Genomic DNA, 20,974 nt, shown 5'->3' with positions numbered 1-20,974 from the left:
ATGCCCAACCAAAAGTACACCCATCCAAGCCATGAATAGCCAGTTTTTCCAGGAAAATGCTGTGGGAAATGATGTCAAAGACTCTCCTGAAGTCTATGTAGACAATACCACAGCTTTTTCCTCATTTACTAAGGGGGTTACCCTGTCACAGAAGGAGCTCAGGTTGGTCATACAGAACCTACCTTTTCTAAATCCATGCTGGCTGGCCTGATCTCTCAGTTGTCCTGTATGTGCTGTGTGATTGCAGTCAAGAAGAGCTGCTCCATGACCGTTCCTGGCATGAGTTCAGACTGAAAGGTTTGTGGTTGCCCAGATCCTCCTTCCAGCACTTCTTGGAGTTGGACATCACCTTTGCTGACCTGAAGTCAACTGGGACCTCTCCAGTTAGCCGGGACTGCTGGTGGAAAAGTGGCTCAGTGACCACTTGCACCAGCTCCCTCAGTACTCTTGGGTGGATCCCATCCAGCCCCACAGACTTTTTTGTGTTTAGGTAACGTAATAGGTCACTGACCATTTCCCCTTGGATTATGGAGGCTTCATTCTGCTCCCCATCCCTGTCTTCTAGCTCAGGGGGCTAGGTCCCTGGAGAACAACTGGTCTTGTTACTCAAGGCTGAGGCAAAGAAGACATAAAGTACCTTAGTCTTTTCTTCATTCTTCCCTACTGTGTTTCCCTCCACATCTAATAAAGGTGTGGCTCTCCTTTGGTTGCTAATGTATTTACAGAAACACTTATTTTTTTCTTTTATGGCACTGGCCCAGTTAATTTCTAGTTGGGCTTTGGTCTTTCTGATTTTCTCCCTGTATAACCTTATGATATCTCTGTACTCCTCCTGAGTTTCCTGCCCCTTCTGCAAAAGTCATAAACTCTTTTTTTTTCCTGAGTTCCAGTCAAAGCTCTCTGTTCAGCCAGCTGGTCTTCTTTCCAGACAGCTCAGTTGTCACCCTGTCACAGAATCACAGAATATTCTGGGTTGGAAGGGGCCCACAAGGATCATTGAGTGCAGCTCTTAAGAGAGTGGTCTGTACAAGGATCAAGCCCACACCTTTGGTGTAGGTTAGCATCATGCTCTGACCAGCTGAGCTGATCTAAGCAGCTGCCTATGGAGGGAGCCTCTCCTGCCCTTTTAAGATTTCTTTCTTGAAGAATGGGTTGAGCAACTTCTTGATTGGAAAGGGCAGTGAAATGAAGGCAATAGTTTCAAGTGCTTGATTAACCTAGACCTTTAAGTGGCAGAAAATCAGGCAGCAGGTTCTGGAAGGACATGGTTGAAGTCTGCTGGAACTGGGGACTTTCTCCTGTATCTTGAGACTGGAGTGCTTCTTTTACAGCATGTTTGTGTGTGGTTTAGTTTCAGTGTGTAAATTCTAGAGGTTAAAGCCCTATGAATATTGTGTTGGTGTAGCAGGGACAGAGTGTGGGTGACTCCTGCCCATGGGCTGAGCCAGGAACAACAGGCTGGCCTGCTACTGGGGCATCCCTGCCTGCAACACCAACATGTTCCTCATGTGAGTCTCTTCTGAGGTGTGGCTACACCCTGAAAGGCACGAATGAGAACCAAAAAAGCAACAACCACTTTCAGAGAAGCTTTATGTTGTATACTGGGGCTCTTACAATATAACTGGGGCTCAGCAGTCAGATCAATCTTTTATCTTCCATGTTTCTTCAGATTTTTCAGACATTTTGATTAGCAAGTAAGAATGTTCTTGGGTTCTTCCAGTCCAATGAGCAGATGTCTTTTCACTATTAGGGATTGTTTGAAGGCATTTTTCAGAAAGGTTGTATTTCTCAAGAATCAGCAAAATTAATGCATTCAGAGCTTTGTCAAGCCCTGTTGCTTGGTAGCAGTCATGTTGATCCATCGGAAAGTATTCAGACAGAAATGTTAAATGGACCACCAAATACCCAAGAGTCTTACTTATCCCCTTGGTGAATGAGTGCACATGCTGCAGAGCTTCCCTGTACTGCCTGGCTCTCTTAGGCAAAGACTGATGGGCAAGAGATGCATGGTGGATTCTCTCACAATCTTTTCACTATCAGGGATTGTTTGAAGGCATTTTTCAGAAAGGTTGTATTTCTCAAGAATCTCTTTGCTCCAAGTGAATGTCTATGGCCAGCTGCATGTCATTGACTCATAATCAAACTGAAAAGGTATGCCCCCCCAAAACAGGACCTGTACAACCCTGCATGCAGCCATGTCCTGAAGAAATGTGTTGCATGACATTTAGCCATGTTTTTTGGCACAGTGGGCCTGTTTCTACTCCCAGATTACTGTGTTCTGAGAAGTGCAGCCAGCTCTTGATTTGAGTGGCTTTTCATGGTTTGTGCACTCCTTGCAGGTCTTTTTGTGGTACATTGAGCTGGATCTGCTGCTGCAGTTGGGGCCCAGTTTTTGCATTTGCAGTGCTACTGCCTTTCTTGTTCTCTAGAGCTCTTTGCAGCCTGTTTTAGAGGCTGGCATGATTCTGTGAACTTTCAGGTGACTCAGCAATATGTGAGTGACCTTGGAGTGGGAGAGATGCTGTGGTGTGGCACTGCCACTTTGTGTTTGACTCTGTGTTCCATTGTTCCCTTTTCTCCTCTTCCCTTCCAGATGTGAAGGAGGCATCCCTAACATACCTGTTATTAGGGGCTGCCCAGATTGACATTCATAGCACAGTCAACTACAAGAATTCAGGGCTTTGTTCAGGGTTGAGGAGCCACAGGTAAAAAAGCCATGGCTGCTGTAGCTCTTCAAATCTTAAGGTTTCTGAGTAACATAAAGTTATTTTAATGTTAAAATACTTCTCTTAAAGATAGGGCAAGAATCCTCTTCTGGCTTAATTTTTGGCCAGTTTTATTTCCTACTAGGGTACAAAATGTTGCTAACTTTTGTCTTCCCTCCGTCTGTCCTTTTGTTGCAGGTCTTGATGATTGCCTGCAGCAATATATAAAGAACTTTGAGAGAGAGAAGATTAGTGGTGACCAACTATTACGAATTACTCATCAGGAACTGGAAGATCTTGGAGTCACACGAATTGGCCATCAGGAGCTTATCTTGGAAGCAGTAGACTTGCTCTGTGCACTGGTAATTTCTTGGGGCAAATGGGGGGGTGAACAGTGTTCACATATTCAGACTTTCTGTACTCAGATTTTTAGTCCTAAATACTTATGTAAGCAGCTCAAGACACTCCTGATTTGTAACGTGTGAACAGTATAGCATTTTAAACCAGGGGCAAGATAAAGGGAAAAAAAATCTATTGATAAGAGTGATGTTTGTTAAATAAACTATGAACTCATATCAGAGATTTAGGGCTTGCATATCCGTCTTTATAGAATAAAAGTTTATCTGAAATCACAAAAAAACTAGACTCTGTTTGGTTTGGAATGTAAAATAGTTATATATGTGAATGGAGTAATTGAGTGTTGGTTGCCCTTTACAAACAAAATGTTCTGATACTAACCATGTCATTCTTCACTGGTCCTTTCATGCAAATTATGTTTTAGGTGATTTTTTGAGCCTGATGAAACAGAGCTGCTTCTGTTTCACAGTAGAAAGGATTAAATACTAAAATCATTATCTTATGTGTAAATAATATATAAATTTTTGATGGGGCATAGGGAAGGATTTTGGTAATGGTCTTTTCAGTCAGGTCATGTTGTGCATAACTAGGATTATCTGCTCAGTGAGGGCTGTGGTGCTGACTTCGCCCTCCTTATGAACTTCTAGTGTGTGTCTGTAAAGATTAGTGATAGATTGGGTACACAGCATTCTCCACTGTAGAAAGGATTGTGAATAGCTCTGTTAAGATGTACTTCACTGCCTAAGGTGCTGTTTTGTGGGTTTTTAGTACATACTATTCTTCAAGCCTCAGAAGGAGCTTTTAAGAAAGCTGAATCCTGGGAGAGGCAATCAAAGACGGTAGGCTGAAAGGCTCTTCAGAAGGGCTTGTCAGTTCTCCATATGCAGTAGCTTTTCTGAATACCCTGTTGCATTTTTTGGGGTATTGTGAAGTGTAATGAAAAGGAGAGAGTGAAAAAAAAAAACATACCCAAAAAGTTAAAAAAAAGGAGACAGCTTTTTCATACAGGAAAATATTTGATTTTAAACACAGATTATCTTCTGTAGAATACAGTTTCTAGTAACATTGCAGTGTGAGTCAGTGCAATAAATTGTTTTTAAATAAGGAAGTTGCAATCTTAAAGAAATGCTACTGATATAGTAGGGGACATAAAGAGTTATTCACAAAGTACTTTTCTTATCAGACACTGCAAAAGAAAACAAGAAAGTAAATACTTCAGTTAACTGAGAAAGATTAAGTCTAAGTTAGGGGGAGCACCAATGACCATTTTCCCCAGTCACACAGAGAAAGAGATTGTGACTCTTTGAAAAATAAATTACTGGTAGGGAAAAAAAACCCTTGTTTATTAGCTGAAATTTCTTTTTTCTTTGGTATGTAATTACAGATATAATCTTCAGACAAACAAACACAGCTTGTCTTTGTAGCTCCTTTATCTTAGGCAAAAGTATATGGAACTAAGTTGAATATAAAATAAGGAATTTCTAGCAAAGGCTAACACTGCATCTTAAATGCATGAAGCAAGTCTCTCCCTTCCTGGTTCTTGTTGCATGTACAGTATTGTCTGCTTTTCTGAATTTGTCTTAGAGAAAATTGCTAAAACACAGTGGCATGAGTTCAGATCACAGCTTCTAATTTAAGACGAGGTTTTTGCAGTCTCACAATTGGCTCCCGATGGCTCCTCGGGGATACAAAATGTTATTGTTATATTGATTTTAGTGGACTTAATTTGAATTTATTGTTTACCAATCAGATAAACCTCTTAGAAAATTTAATTCAGAGGCAATCCATTTGGCTGGACTGGTCCTATACTTACAGGCTTTTCTTATTGCATCTGTGAGTGTCTATCCTGGGTAGGGCTTGCCTTTTCTTGTGATTTGACTTTAATATTAGCTATATTGTTTAGAAGAACATTAAGCCTATGACTGTCCAATATAGGATAACTGCTAATTTGGATAGTGGCTATGCAAGTTTTTTTTTTTTAATTATCTGATTTTTTTTGTTTGTTTCACAGTAGTTTGACAGAGGTTTCATGATAGAACTTAGCATGAGTTACAGATAAATGATCCAAATGAGTTACCATCTCTTTGGATGCTGGAGATGATGGGTGGTATGATGGGTTATGGATAGTAAAGTTAATTATGCCTTGCAAGCTTAATTCCACATTGAATTAAAAGTAATTATTTAAAAAATTAAAGGACTGTTGCTTCTGCTTCTCCCCTCTTTCTCTCTGGGTTAATGAGTGACCACCTAAACAGTTTTTGGCATTGAGGACAACTGAGGGGACAGAACCCCTCCCACTGTTTATCTCCGTTCCCACTCTTCAGGGGAGAGTTTCCCTACACAGAGTTGCTGTCACTTAGGAAAGTTTATGCAATGTTGATTGCTGATGTGCTTTTTTCCTGACACCCCTTCTCAGTATTTTTTGGGGGTAAACTTCTGCTTGCAGTTCCCTGGCAACTGTGGATATGGCAAACAGCAAACCAGCTGCTTGTGTTGCGTGCCTATAATTCACAGGGCTGCATTTTCTTACTGGGGCAAGGCGGAGAGCCTGAACAAGCTCCAGTATGGAGAGTGCAAGGGACACGCCAGTGGGAGCTGTTCAACTGTGCTAAACACACAAACTGCCACAGTAAGAGTTGGGAGCCAGATATGATTGATAACACTATTTAAAGGATGTTCTTTATGGGTTTTTGACAGAAGGTGGGTGGGTGGCTGGCTGTGGTCTCTCACATAATTCGCCTCCTGTCATCAGCACTTGCAACAAATGGATCCTCCAGTGTTTGTGAGCTGATCAGAGGACAAATGGTGGCCTGTGCTATCCATCTTTAGTTGAGTCTCTCTTGGCTGCCAGCCTGCCATACTGTGTTCTTGACAGCAGAGTAAGCATTCAGGGGGTGAGATTCACAGGTTTTCTTTTCCTGTGGTGCTTCAGGGAAGGAGGAATAAAGTCTTTGCCCAGCTGCTGCTGCTGTTATAGGTCACGCTTGCTGGTAATGGGTGGGGGTGTACATCCTGCATACCTTTGCTGGAGCTGAACATGCTCTGGGAGAGAGCAGGCAATCCAATGAACGTAGTTTGTCTCTTCCCTCTCTCCTTCAGACTGTGAAGGTGGGAGCAGCATGTTCAATAGATTATCATGCCTTGGTGCAGCTTTGTGCTTTTCAAAATCCATATGTCAGAAAGGGCACAATGAATGAAATGTTGTCTGTGCTTAGAAGAAATAAGTAGTTATGTCTGTGATGGTATTTTGTTGCTGCTAAGAGTTTGTCAAATGGTGTTCAAGGTGAGAAACCTTGAGAAGCCACCATGATGGGTATATGCTGGCAGCATTACTTTATTTCCAGCAAGACAAATTTCCTGTTCTTGTCTTTCTGTTTAAATTGGGACATGCAATCACACTGATGATGTCAGCAGGTAGATTTTTACTTGATGTGGATGGACATTTTTATTCATACTAACAAAATCACCCAGAATAATTGACCTCTCCAAACTGATAGAAAATGATAGACTGAGGAACTGCATGTCCAGCTCTAGAGATACAGGAGAAACTACTGAGTTGAGTGCCATGTTTCTCCACTATTCACAGATAATAAAATATACAGTTGTTCATCAGTTCTAACAATTACCATGAAGATCTTATCCTCAACATGATCCTTTTCAATATGTGTGAGGGTGAAGCTAGTCTAACACAGCCTTTCATTTAATCGTTAAACAAACAACAGTGTAGCAGACTTCATTGTCACAAAATGTGACGAGCCTTGTTTCTTTGATGGCTGCTTTAAAAACTGAACGTGAATGAACAATGCCAGTAGAAAATAAATTGAGAAGAAAAGGAGATGATGCTTAGAAAAAGAGAAATGCATAATAAAGAACAAATTACTTAGATAAGGCCAACAGATCACAATGAGTCATCACGTTTGGAAAGCATCAGGGGATCTTGTAGCTCCTGCTATACGTAACTGGCCTGAAGAAAGCAAAGAAATTACATTATTCTTTTTCCATCATCTGTTCGTCAGGAGATGAAGTTTCATTTACAAAACGGGTTATGACCATTTTTTCCCAAAAAACACTGTGCATTGCCTGGAGAGCACAAAGACTGAAGACTCACAGCCAAACATGACTTCTTCCATCTTTAAGAAAATGATCTAGTTTACCACAATACCTTGATAAATGAGATGCCAGATGGAGATTCCTTTTTTTTTTTTTTTTGCTTCTCCAAAATATCATGTTCATTGTATTTGCATGAAGATTAAATTAGTTTAATTTGATTTTGCAAATATTTTTTAAACAAGATCCTAAAGTAGGTGTGTTGTTACAAGAATATTTGAAAAGCTTAGAAAATAATTTTTGGATGCTTTGAAGTTTTTCATTAATAAAGAACTTTATGAAGTCCCTGTGAATTTGCAAAATAATTCTTCAGGGAATCTTCATTTATGTAGAATAGAGTTAGGTTAAAAAATAAAACAAAACAGATTTTGCTTTCTAGAGCATACTAGTTACAGTACTAGTTACAGTACTAGTTTCATGCTAGTTAGTTAAATCTGCTATGGCTGTACAGGAATTTATTGCACACTATATTTGAATCTGTAGAGCTAAAAGATTGCAGCAGATGAAATAGCATTATTATTTGGCAGAGAAAACATTGGTGTGCACTAACAGCATGAAATTACTTATCATTTACCGCTAACACAAAACATTTATATGCAAATGAATGTAAAAAATAGACCTACTTTACCTATGAATGATTTGATTCCTCTTAAGAATTATGCCTTTTATCTTAATTTCATCTTCCTGCCATTTCTCACACAGAAATACTTTCCTTTGCACTTATCACTAGTCAGATCTTAAAACTGTTTTGTCAGTAACAGTGAATATTAGACGTAATCATTATGGTGCTAAATGAGGAAGGCTTCATTTCAGAATGGAGATTTATGTGTACTGAAGATGGAATTTACTGTTAGTATTCTGAATGCTCATAGCAGAAAAATTACTTACCGTTTTCATTATTGCCCATTGCAAGTTAAAGTTCTGCTTATATATCATATATCATATGCCTCCCTGTCCTCAGCCTGAGCTAATCTAACTGCAGTGCAGTTAATCCTGAATGCAGGAAATCCTGAAGTCCATCACCAGATCAATAAAGCTGAGGAGATAAAGAATTTCTGATAGCTCATATAGATCACATTGAAAATGTGTTAGCAAATCTTTACACAGAACTGCAGTAAATGCCATGGTGTGCCAAAGGCAGTAAATAGGTCTTCATGCAGAGGGTGAACGTCCTTCTTCCCACCAGCCTCAAGAATCAGTCATGGATTCTAGATACTTTTTAATTGTAGATTTTGTTGTTTTTTTGGTTTTTTTTTTCTTTTCTTTTCTTGGTTTGTTTGTTTTTTTTTTTTTTTCCTTTGGACTGCGTGGAGGTTTGGGCAAGTATGAAATACATATACACACCCTCGTTCAGAGAGTCATAGTATGGCTTGGATTGGGAGGGACATTTAAAAATTTGTAAACCCCCAGTTAAAAGCAGACTGGATAAAAAGATCTGTTAGAATGTAAAATGCTTTCAAAAGGTAGTTTGTCCATAACAGTACTTATTTCCTTTTTCAAAAAATCATTTTGAACTGCTGATTATCTGTTTAAAACTTTTGGAAATGCATGTAAGTGGATATGGAGCTGGTAGTTCAAATTATGGAGAAATAAGAGCATTTGGCAGGCTAGGGACAAAATTACACAAGAAAGTAAAAAAAACCAAAAAAGTAATGAGCACTTGGTCTTTCAGAGTCTGTCGATTGAATAAGAGAAAGAAGAATAGTTTATATAATTGCTCTATTAGTGCTACAAAGCATGGCCCAGGCTTGGCTTTTTAATGTGTTCCTTGACTGTGGTGTAGAAATTAAGGGCATTTTTCCAGAAAGGAGATAATGATGATGACTATGAATCTTTCCTGGGTTCTGCAAGGGTAAAAGTATCATGCACCTGAGTGTTTTTCTGACTATAAACATTCAGGACAAATATTTATACTCCTTGAAACGGTTTGCCTTTTAATCAGTGTATGTTTAATAATTGCAGTAAATGATAAGTGTCATTTGAGCTATCTGGGGTTACTGTCCTTATCTACTTATTCTGTGTTTATGAAACAAATGTGTTAGGATCATGTGTTGTGCACTTTCAAATTACCCCATATGTCAGTGCTATTTGAAGGAGAGATAACCTTAGTGTTAACATTTCGAGACGCTGGAGGAAGGGCCGTTAGAAATATATGTTGTAGGCAGATCTGATGAGGTATAAAGTTACATAAGGCACCTTCCATATGACAAGCTGTGATATCAGTTGCTAGCAGCTTTGAGCTGGTGAGCTATCTGCCTCATACTTTGTAGGATGTGTTCAGCCAAATGTTTTAGAGAAGGAGTTTCAGATCCATTTTCTTCATTTTTAAAATCAACTTCAGAGGCAAAGGGAACTTTTCTTGGTGAATTTCTGTCCACCACTAATTTTCAGGTGTGGTTTTGAAATGCCTGCCATGTGCTGTGGTATCTGTATAATGCTGTTTTGATTATTCATTTAAAATCTTCCTCAGGTTTTTCAAGAAATGAGGACCCTATAGACTTTACTGTTTTCAGGTTGTTTGTTTAAAAGCAATTAAATAATGCATACCGAAAGGATACTCAAGAATTAAGTGTGGAAGATGAAAGCAAGGAAAGATAGTGAGGAGAAGAATGTGAAGGTATTTTAAGTCCATTTCTTAGCAGCCATATGCTATTCTTGCCTAAAACTCCTGTGAATAAGTGAAAAAATGACTTTTTATTGCATTAGAGAGAAAACTTATTATTTCATTCTTGTGATAGTTATCCGTATTACTGAGATATATCAGATGTATTTGAGAAATTGCACTTCTTTACACATACTTTATTGCTCAGTATAGCTATCTAGACTATAAAATATGTCTTTTCAAAAGGTTGCCATTTTCTTTCTTCTTTAAGTTATATTGTTTGTGTGTGTTACAAAAATATTTACCAAATTAAAATAAACCTTCACCTTCTTCAGTTTATACAGTCATGGTTGCTTTGTGCAGAGGAGCAGCAGAAATTAATCAGTGTAAGTGCTCCTATCTGCTCTGCTGTCTGGTGAAGATACTGCTTTTATTTTCTTCTTGCCCACAAGCACCAGTATTACAGCAGCATCTTCAGTTCCCATCTTAGGTCTCTTCAGCAGAAGTGAACACTGGTCTCTGCATGCCTTTTGCTCCACATGGTTTCCAGCAGGATGGTTTTCATGCCTTTTGTGTCACAAGGTTTTCAGCTTTCTGGGCTGAAGAAAAGACACAGTGATTTAGAGTGGTAGGCAGGGAGGCCATATGTTCATTTCCCTGTCTTGAAGTGTTTGTAAGAATCAAACAGTGTCACTGAACTTGATACAGCATTTGTGCTTGGAGACATAGAGGTATTCATGGTTGCATAAAAGTTGTGATTGAGACAGCTGTTCTAAGGGATTTCTGGATTTGTTAATGGGACTGTGGTTATGTCTGTGTTGCACATTGCACTGTGTTTAGATCTGAACTTGGCTTATTTAGGTAGCTGAGATGGCCTTGCACTTGCAATGGGCAGTATAAAAATACCCTAAACTAAAGTCCTGGCATCTTCTAGACAGTCTGTCTAAGCCTGAAGAGATTAGTTAGCACTGTTCAAGTTAGGAACACTTTACTTTTCAACTGTGCTAAAAGTGTTAGATGCACTTCCCTGCCAGCAAGAATCAAGTGAATTTAACGCAGGAAAGAGATGAGATCTAAATTTTATTTTTTTTTTAAGTTAAGGGAAGCAGGGAACACAACTACTGAACATTGATCAAGCTAGTTAAATAAAATTTTGCTTTACTTTCACATTTGGTTTATGAACTCTCTTCCTACTCTTGGGGTGCTGGTGCAAGGATGGGCTTGCAGAGGGACCAGGCTGGCTCTTCTTACAAAAATACCCAGCAAAATTCATCAGTGGTGATTAGAGCTGCTGCTTGTCAGCATGTGAAGAAAAGAGCTACAATTCCTCACTCACACTGTCATATGAAGCCACAGAAAAGTAATTAGCAGGTTAAGATGTCTATTAATAGCTCCCACCACCTTCAGTTCAAACACCTGCTGACAAGCTATTACTCTGTGTAGTTCAGCTTCAACAGGTTCTTGTTTTATGATTGCCAGAAGAGACTCCATCAGAGCCGTTTCTGTTGGAGTGGGGTGTCTCTGAAGGCGCTCCCTGGCCTCTCACTGAGGAAGTGGATGCCTAGACTTGTGTCACTTCTCGTAATCTCTACAGGCATGCAGAGATTTCTTTGTGGTTCTTTCAGTGCCTGTGAATATATTTTGGCTAATGAAAGTGCAACTCGTGTTAGTGCTGGCTAAATGCAGACTAGGGGAAAACAAAGAACTGTGTCCTTTGCCTGCAATTATCTTTTTACAGTGCTTGAAAATAAATGTAGCGCATTTCTAACAAAACCATGTTGTTAATAGTATATTATTGAATATAAAGTGTGATTCAACTTGGCAGTTTTTATTTAAGCAAGCTTTTTTGTAGTATTAGAACACACAGCTCTGGTTGCTTTTAATGTGGTCCATTAAAAGAAATATTAGTGATAAACAAAGTGAGGATTTTGTTAGCTGGGCTGCTGCTTTAGCGTCCTTCTACTTAAAGGCTTCAATAAACACAGCTGCCCTGAATATATTTTGCCTGAAATTTATCTCTCTATTTTCCATCTCTGGCTTTATCTGTATGATATTACAGGTGGAGGCTTTACCAAAGTCAGTGCCATTCTCATGGAAGACTGAATTCACATTGGTGCAGTGTTCTATGTTAACACACACACACACAAACACGCACACGCGCACACACACACACACACATTTGATGAATATGTGTGAAAATAGGCTTTGAATCTGTTAACTCTGCCTCTTCCTTCCCTCGTATCTGATGATGAAAAAAAGAAAAAGAATGTGGCTGTAGGTGGCCATCACTTAGATATTAAGAGGAAGCCACTGAAGTTTTGTAGCTGATTTTCTAAAGAAGTGTATACATGAATGCAGCCTATTTTCCTGTTGTACAAAAAAATTTTGAGTGTTGTTTTGCTTGGTCTGCAGTGTTCAATATTGCAGATTTTCTTTTCTTCTGGTGCTTTACTTTTTGGTGGTACTGGAGGTTTGTACACTGCCTGCCAGGGCTCCCTCTGGGGTGGGCATGGACTGCCTGCACAGGCTGGGAACCTGCACCTGCCTGTCCAAGCAGATGAGGTACAGGCAAGGTGACAAAGAGGAGATGGGAAAAGAGGGGGAGTTGAAATAATCTGGGGTTGTTGAGGACCTTTGGGATCCCACCTCGGCCTCAGAGTGGTCTCCCCTGGCTGTGGACCCTGTGTGGGGCATGGCTGGGGTGACAAGAAGGTGTCTGAGCTTGTATGGCACCTTCCCCACACACCCCCCACCTCTCCCACCTTAGTTTTGTATTTGGATTATCAGACTCAGCTCCTTGGGAGCAGCCTGCTGAATGAAGAAATTCAGCGTTTCAGTGTACTAGAAAGAAGGCAGCCCTGTGAGAAGGCCCGCGGCTGCCTGCAGCCTGTGCTTGTACCCCCCACGTGTGTGGGTGTGAGTGCCATGTTGTTGGGGCTTGCTTGTGGCTGGTCTTTAAGACATTTTTGGTGATCTGTCATTCAACAGAATATCTTTCATTTGTTTCTTCCCCCATTAATTTTGCCAAAATGAGCTAGATGCTGAAGAAGCAGAATGAAGTAAGAACAAACCTATTACCTTTTTCAGACTTACTCCCCTCATTCCTTAATCATGCTCCCTCAGCCAGACCACAGAAAGCTGCAGAAAAAACCCAGATGTATTTTTATCTGATGTTTATCTCTTTACTTTGGACTGATTTAGTAAGTTATTAGTTATGAACCATTTAGCTGCATAATAAAGTACATTTTTCTTTTCAATCCAAATTAATTGTTTTCATCTTGTAATTTTTTATTTATAACCTAATGCTATCTGTTGTATAATTGCTCTTAAATATTTACATGGTGGAAAAGTCACTGCCCGAATATACAATTTGTCTAATTGGGATTGATTGTGATGGCAGGGGACAGCATCTGTGTAGATGAGAAACAGGCCTGCAAAGCCTTCCTTGCCCATGATAGGGATGTTCACAGAAGTTCCAGTAATGGTTTATGAAGTGCAATCTTAGTAATGGTCAGTACCCCCCTCAGCCGAGTTCCAAAATGCATTTTCTGCTGCAGAAGGATGGTTGTTGGTTGAGCAGCTCCCTCACAAAGTGTGCTCAGTTTACAAGCACACAGAGCTGGCTGGGAGGTGGCAGACGAGCTGTGTGCTGTAGTCTCTCCTTTCCATCGTGAGCCCCCCTTGGCGTGGGAGTGGATGTTGTGGGAGGGCTGGGGGCTCACTGGGAATGGCTCCAGTATAATGTTCCTGCAGTCCCTGTGTATTAAAAGAGGATTAAATTCATTTAGTAGATGGTTTGGATTGGGAGCATGACAACTGCTGTAAATAATCACCACCTCACACCCTGCCCCCCCCCCCCCCCCCAGTTCTGATAGAAAAAAAGACTAAGGGGAATAAGCTTCAGCAGTCTTACATTAGCATTGATGTAATCTCCCATCTCTCCTTGTGGACAGATTGGCAGGAGAAGCAAACCAGGGGCATGGGAGGAGAGCTGGGGAGGTCATGGAGTGTCATTAGGAAGTAGATTTTTCTGTGTGCATCTGAGGGGCTTTGTGCATTCTACTTCATCATTTGTGGTAGGAAATGGTCCATGTTCTGTAACGAGTGGCCCATTCCATTGTCAACTGAGCAAGTTGTCAGCACCCCATGCTATCACCCTGTGACGTGGCTACAGTGAGAACCTTCAAAATTCCATAATTCTCTTAGAGGAGTACTAAACTCAAGTCTGTGCAACTGCTTATTCCTTTGCAAAGGCAAATAAGTCCTTTTTGTAATAACTCTATCACTCTGTGTGTGTGTGAGGAAAACAAATCTTTTCTAGAAATGACAAATTGCTGATGGTACTATATTATTTGTAATTGAACATCAAATTAGGGCATTCTTGAGTGCTGTTTTGGTAACATTTGTACTTTTGAAGAATTTCCAGCTACTGTTAATATTGTTTGCTAATACTGTTTGTTAATATTTCTGCATAATTATTTCTGTCTCTTCTGCACAGCTAAGAAATGTAATTTAAGGAATGTAACTTTGTTAGATGGAAACAAAGTTTAAAACTTGACTTCAAATGAGTGAAAGAGAGGTTGAGCAGGGCATCAGTGTGTTCTCTGGTTTGTGGTTGTGATCGTTCTTTACTGCTAAAAAAGAAGAGAAGTATGCTAATTAACTTACTTAGGTCTCTGAAGCCAACAAAACCAATTTAGTGTCATACCATGTCCATGCTGCATACTCCTGCTAGATGCAAGGCCTGGTGCCAGGTGTGTCTTAGGAATTATTGTGAGTATGGACATGGGATACCAATCCCTTATCATCAGGTCTGATCAAGGCCAGGTTGGATGGGGCCCTGAGCAGCCTGCTCTGGTGAAAGGCGTCTGTGCACGTGGCAGGGGTGTTAGAACGAGACGATCTTGAAGGTCCCTTCCAACCCACACCATTCTGTGATTCTGGTGATCTACTGAGAGTGATGCGCTGCTTTGAAAAACAGTTTTCCAGGCTAGGTTTTCTGTTTGAGGTGTTTTTCTCAGTACACTTAGAACAACCTAAAGGATCACTCATAATTTTGCTCTTCTTTTGTTCTCTTTTTATGCACTTCAGAAACAGAACATTCTATACATTTAAAAATGATTGAGTGGGTGTGTTTCTGCCTTAATTACTAGGAATGGTTAAGTTTTGAAGTAGAAGATCAGTCTTGCTGTTCTTGGTTCTTCTGTTCATCTGTAAAGCTAACTTTCTTTTTTTTTTTTCAATGCAGAACTATGGTTTGGAAACAGAAAATCTAAAAACCCTTTCTCACAAACTGAATGCATCTGCCAAAAATCTGCAGAACTTCATTACTGGGAGGAGGAGGAGTGGTCACTATGATGGAAGGACCAGTCGCAAATTACCAAATGATTTTCTGACATCAGTAGTGGATCTGATTGGAGCAGCTAAAAGTCTTCTGGCTTGGTTGGACAGGTAAAATCTCCTAAATGTCTCACAGGTAGCCAGATCATGCACATGGACAAGCTCCAACTAGTTTACAAAATGTAACATAGAAACTGAATGAAAGCAGAATTCATTCACATGTTCCAAGGGGATGTTTGTACCAAATCTTTTTTTTTAGGTCAGTATGCAATTCAGATTAGCTTTTCAATACAAGACCTCCAAATGCACTGTGACCCTACACATATATATGCAACATATATAAGCAGCAGGATGACATCATTAGGTTATATAGGTATTTTTTACTAAATGTAAAGCAGCAATTTAACCTGCATAAATCAGATTCATTACTTTGATATGATCAAGTTCACAAAACTGATCATATTTTTCATTTTATGGATGTCAGCATATAATGAGTGAGTATATGTGTGTGTGTACAAACATGCATGTCGTGTTTTAGGTTTTTTTTAATAGCAGTGAAATACTTCTGAATGTCTAGAGGTAGTGCTCTACACTTTTACCTCTATTACCTAAGACGTATGTGGGACCAGGGCTGCAGTGCTTTTGCTACATTTGTAGTGACTTTTTCCAATTTTAACAAGAATAATACACAGGTATTCAAGATGATAATTGAAATTTCTAAAGTGGTTGAAATTAGTCTATCTGTAAGTCTTTATATAATGCATCACAGTGAATTTTCATCAGAGAAAATAAAATGCTTATCTTGATTTAAAGGTGTGTCTTATTTTGTTTCTAGCAGCTGAAGTTTTGTTCAGAGTATGATCTTTGTGTAACTTTTAAAATCCAACAGAGTTATTTAGTTTTACTGTTGTGTGTTTTGTGTTTCATTTCTCTGAGGAAAACCACTTCTCTCCCATAAATGATTTCCATATGAATGGTTTAGATGAGGCCTGAATCTTTTCCACTTCTTAAGCTGGACTGCAAGCTCTTTGTTTTGTTCAGGAGATTGCAGCTACCACTGCTTCTTCTTTTCTACTCCCTCTCTAGCCCTTCCTCAAGTTTGAAACCCAGAGTACCCAAAGTTGGCTCCTAAATTTTTCTTTAGATATTTAACATCAGTGTGTAGAGAATTAGTGCAATCTCATGGAAAGAGTTTAGTATTGAGACTTGAAAAAATGGGAGTATATTTTTAGCTCTGTCTCTAACCTGTTAGTGCTTGGAATACCTGTAGGCTTCACTTTTTCTCCCTGCAAAATTGTTATTGGCAGAAGCAACATATTATAATGGGCTTTGAAACAGAAAGAACAGTAGAAAAACATGTTCTTTTGCATAGATGGGTCAGTTTTTCCCACTTATTTCTATTGAGGGATAATCTTGTTTGGTTTCTCATTGAAACTGTGGTCATGCTTAAAGAGTGTTGGTTAGTAAGTCAAAGTTCTTTTTGGGTTTTGGTTGTTTGTTTGTTGGGTTTTTGAGTTCTTTTTTTAATAGTCTGTTATTCAGAAGTAAATGTCGTATATATATATACGACGCATGTAACACATTGAAGAACAATGGGTTTTTTGCAACTTAATATAAATATAATAATGGAAGTTCAGGAAGAAGGTAGTTATTAATGCTAGAAAACATCTGTATCTGAGGACTGCTGTTTGACTGTAGTACTGTGCACTACATGTACTTTTTCATTTAGCTGAAATGAAATGACAGCTGATCAAACCCAGGAATTCCAAAAAGTCAAAAATGAGGGAAATGATGGTGGTATCACACTTTCAGCAATGCTGTCTTGAGTGTCCAAAGAAAGCTTCAGATTTCAGGAAAGTCCTTTTGAAGATCTAAACACCTGGTTCTAAGAAATGTTTTTTAAAACATTTTAAGAATTTTCTGATTTATGAGCATCTGGGTATTTTGGTAAAGTTTGTTCTTCCTTATTTGTGAACACCCCAAATGAGGATGAAAGTAGGCCAATAACTACATTTTTCTTAGGAAGTGGGAACATCTGGAGATCAATATGATTCTTCTTCTTGTATACCTTCTAAGAAAGTATTGGGGCCACTAGGGGGAGATAGATTTAAAAAATTGATCAGTAAAAGTTAGGAACATGGACTTAATTTTATTCTGCACACCTGTTACTACAAATCTAGACCCCAAATCTTAGTTTTTTGGTTGTTTTCTAGTGCTGGTTGCATCTTGGGTTGTGAGAGGGGAAACCAAACCATTAAGATGAATGAAGTGGCTGTTAGGGTTGTTGACCCCATTGTAACAGCCCTGCTAGGCTGCCCCTCTGCAGTGGCTTTGAGGTCATGTCTGGGAAAAGCAGCTAGCAGCAGTTCCAACTTGCATAGACTTACAGTGATGTGGGTTTTATATGTAGAAAATGGTGATGACTCCATACAGGTTGGCTTCATCTGCTGCTGTAGTGACTACTCTGTTTATGATGTTTCTGTGGGACATTTAAGACCTTAAAGGACTTTGTTAGGTCTGGCACAATTATCTAAAGGAGTGTGAGAGTTGTGATTTGCTGAGTTACTTTCACTGTAGTCTTGCAGTGCTACTGTGCAGGGCCAATCCAAGGACACTCTTTGTTCCAGGTCTTTGCCTGGAGCAGTCCTACTTCAAGATGTGTGTCAGAAATTAAGTTTTACTGAAAATTAGGGTAGCTTTTATTACCAGGCTTTAAAAGTCTTTTGGGTTAGTTTCATTTATGAGCTGGAAAACTTAATAGAGAATTCTATTTTCAAAAGAAATTGTCTGACGATTTTGAGGAGCATGAAATAACTCTCCAATAACACCCTGTAAGGAAACTGTCACCACACTGATACATTTGAGTCTAATTTTAACTTCCTGTTGCTTTCTTAGCCCACAAAATGAAGTCTTCTCTTTCAGGAGACTACATAGCTTTAAAATCTTTTGTTTTATACTTTCTTTGTAATCTTAAAATTCTTTCAAGTGAATTTCTTGTAAATATCAGTACCTTGAAAAACCATGAGTCTTTTGTGAAAGGGTGATGCATTTCTACTTGATGCTTAACATAATTTAGACAGATGGAAACCCACACTTCAGGCTATAGCAAGAAACTATTTACCTGATCAAAGCACCTTGGCATTGAAATATCTCCTACGATACTTCTCAGGAATTACAGTCAGTCAGGTCTTCTAGACTTCCAGATAAATCACTGGAGTTCTGTTCAGTCTTTACTCCTGTAATTCATGAAAGTTGTATTCTTTGAAATAGTAATATATTCACCTTTCTTTATCTTCCTTCTTCTCTGATGTGTCAGTTTCCTGGAAATTCTTCTGCCTTTTATAGGGCTGATTCAGTCCATCCTGGTGAGAAATATTTAAAAATGTGGAATTAAATTAGAATTACTTATTGAAATTTGCTACTATGGATTTGCACTATGAATGTGTTGCAATTTTTTGGCATAAAGATATTTCTAAGCTCATGAAAGTATTTTTCTTCTGTGCACTAGTATGTCCAGTAGTATCTGTACATTTAATTGGAATTGAAATTAGGCATATTTATTTCTGTTAATCCTGATTAAGGTTTCATTCTTAGACCACACATTTGCAACTCACCTGAAAAAACACTTTGTAAAATGTTGCTTTGTGTGTGGATGTGTTGGTATTCACTGTCATTGGAATTTCTGAATTATGTATACATTATCCATCCATAGCTTTTCCATGGTGATCTAACAGCAACATGAACACCTCAAGGATTTTGAGAGTTGCAGCTACTTTTTTCCATCTTTAACAAAATTCTGTTAGGATTTTACCGTGTTATTTGTATCTTCAATGACACCAGTGAAAACTTTCCAGTTGTCTAGAGGCAAGCATAAACTGGAAAGTAATGATATCATAGAGATCCCAGAAAATTCTTCTGAGCCCCAAGTTTAGAGCATTTACTAATGCTTGTAAGTAGCTTTCTCTCTGGTTAGGACGCAGCCAGGTCTTGTACTGTACTCCCAGCTCATTTATTTTCTGCTAATTTGCTGATACCTATTGGTTGCAGTACTGAAATCGTGATGAATCCTGAATGAAGGACTCATCATTCATCCAACAGATTTTCTCCCAGATCTTAGCAGACCATCTGACAGGCAGACAGAAGGTTGTATCTTCTTCGGAAGCTGGCACAACTTTGAGCGTTGAGTTTGTCACCTAAGGAGTCAGAAGCTGCTGCAAAGTGAAGACAGCCTTGGGAGCAAAAGGATTTTTTAAATCCTTTGAGCACATTATTGTTCCTCTTCAAGTCCCACTGTAAGTCATATATTTTTCTTTCATGGGACAGCTGGATTTAACAGGTACAGCTCATTACTGTAGTCTTGACTGGGAAGAACTGTATTCTTTGTGGAAGAGGAATGGTCCTTATCAAACCTGAACTGAGGTGACATTTGATGGCACCTTCATGAGCTCTGTCTCTTCCCATTTCTCTCCTTGCTCTGCCAGCACAGAGTTCTGGTGATGTCATCTTCCACATTGTTCCCTGTTTGATATGTTCTCTTCATTCACCTTCACCACACTTCAGTTGTCTTTGCCAACCAAAATCCCTGGAAATCTGTATTTCCTGCACTAATCAAGAATAGAATTCTTAGTTGTGCTTCTGGGCTTCTTCCTGTCTGGCCTAGTGTTTGGGCCATATTATCTAAAGCTAGGACTCTTTGCACCATATGTCTTATGCAGCATCAATAGAATATTTTGGATCTTAAAAATAGGACTAATATCTGTATAAACCATAAGTGCAGACTTAGAGAATAGGAGTGAGGAAGGATTGGTTGTTTTTAGGACTGTGTGAATTCTCATTACAGAGACACTAAGATAATGTGGTAGGTTTTTTTTTTTTTCTTTTAAGAATTTAAGAAAATACAGTCAACTTCCCATGAGATAACTGCTACAACATTTTGCGTCTGTTGTTGTGTCACAGATTTTAGTGATCGTGAATTAGGATTTGTCAAGCACCACTGGATTTTTTTAGTGTACTGTTTGACTCAGCCATTTGTGTGGGCAGAGATTCAATATGTCTTTCACAGCAACTCTTCTGTAACTTTTGTTTTTCATACTAGCACTATCCCCTTTTTGGACATAAAAAACTTGAACTGCTGCTGAAGATAACACTGCAGTCTAAGTAGGAGAAACAAAGAGATTTTGTGGAGATAGGTTTTTGTATTCAAGACTTTCACTGCTGTGGCCAGAGAAAAGCTAGCAGGCTGAGAAATGTGCATCAGTCTGATTAACTTACCACTGCTGTCTGAACACATGGTAGATGAACAAAACAGAAAAAGAAGGTGAGCAAAAAACCTAACTGTAGATAGAAATTGTTGATTATATAAAATATATGGTGAAATTGTTGACAGAAATTAAAAAATGTAAACTTTCACAGTCAAAGGCCTTTTTGACAAGTGTAGGTCTGCTTTTAGGGTCATTCACAGAATAGTGGGGTGTAATCCTATAACTTCTAGACCTCAGGTGGGCAAATTATTTTGGAACAGGCATGAATTGCTACACTTCTGCAAAACAGTTGTATCCATACAGAAATCATATTAAATAAGAGTAAAATCTGTTCCTGAAGTTAAGGACATTTGAATGCTTCAGTGGCTGACAGCAGAGCACAATCTCCAGGCCTTACACCATCGGCTTTTTTGGGTGATGCTTCAATGCATCAAAGAAGTGTAGCTGGCAATGATGTAAATGCTCTTGGTTTATGAACAATTCTGGGTGTTCAGGTTTAGCACACCCTTTAAGTGTGCATTGTGTAAAGCTTTGTAGTAGGAGAACGTTCCCCACTCCAAATGGATGTCCTTCCTTTCACCATGGTGACATACTAATGCATA

The 20,974-nt window shown here is 39.1% G+C and overlaps 1 protein-coding gene across 3 annotated transcripts in view; it reads left to right on the top strand.

Annotated features, from left to right (window-relative positions):
- The window catches only part of CNKSR2 (connector enhancer of kinase suppressor of Ras 2), a 202,267-nt gene that overhangs the window by 33,133 nt on the left and 148,160 nt on the right, over positions 1 to 20,974 (top strand). For all 3 annotated transcript variants that reach the window (XM_053971090.1, XM_053971089.1, XM_053971088.1), the window contains exons 2-3: positions 2,904 to 3,067; positions 15,020 to 15,222. In XM_053971090.1, coding sequence (XP_053827065.1) covers positions 2,904 to 3,067; positions 15,020 to 15,222 — 367 coding nt within the window. The remainder of the gene's footprint in view (positions 1 to 2,903; positions 3,068 to 15,019; positions 15,223 to 20,974) is intronic.

The sequence above is a fragment of the Vidua macroura genome, chromosome 2 (assembly GCF_024509145.1).
Source record: "Vidua macroura isolate BioBank_ID:100142 chromosome 2, ASM2450914v1, whole genome shotgun sequence".
Taxonomy (NCBI): domain Eukaryota; kingdom Metazoa; phylum Chordata; class Aves; order Passeriformes; family Viduidae; genus Vidua; species Vidua macroura.
This window is presented reverse-complemented; position numbering and strand designations above follow the sequence as displayed.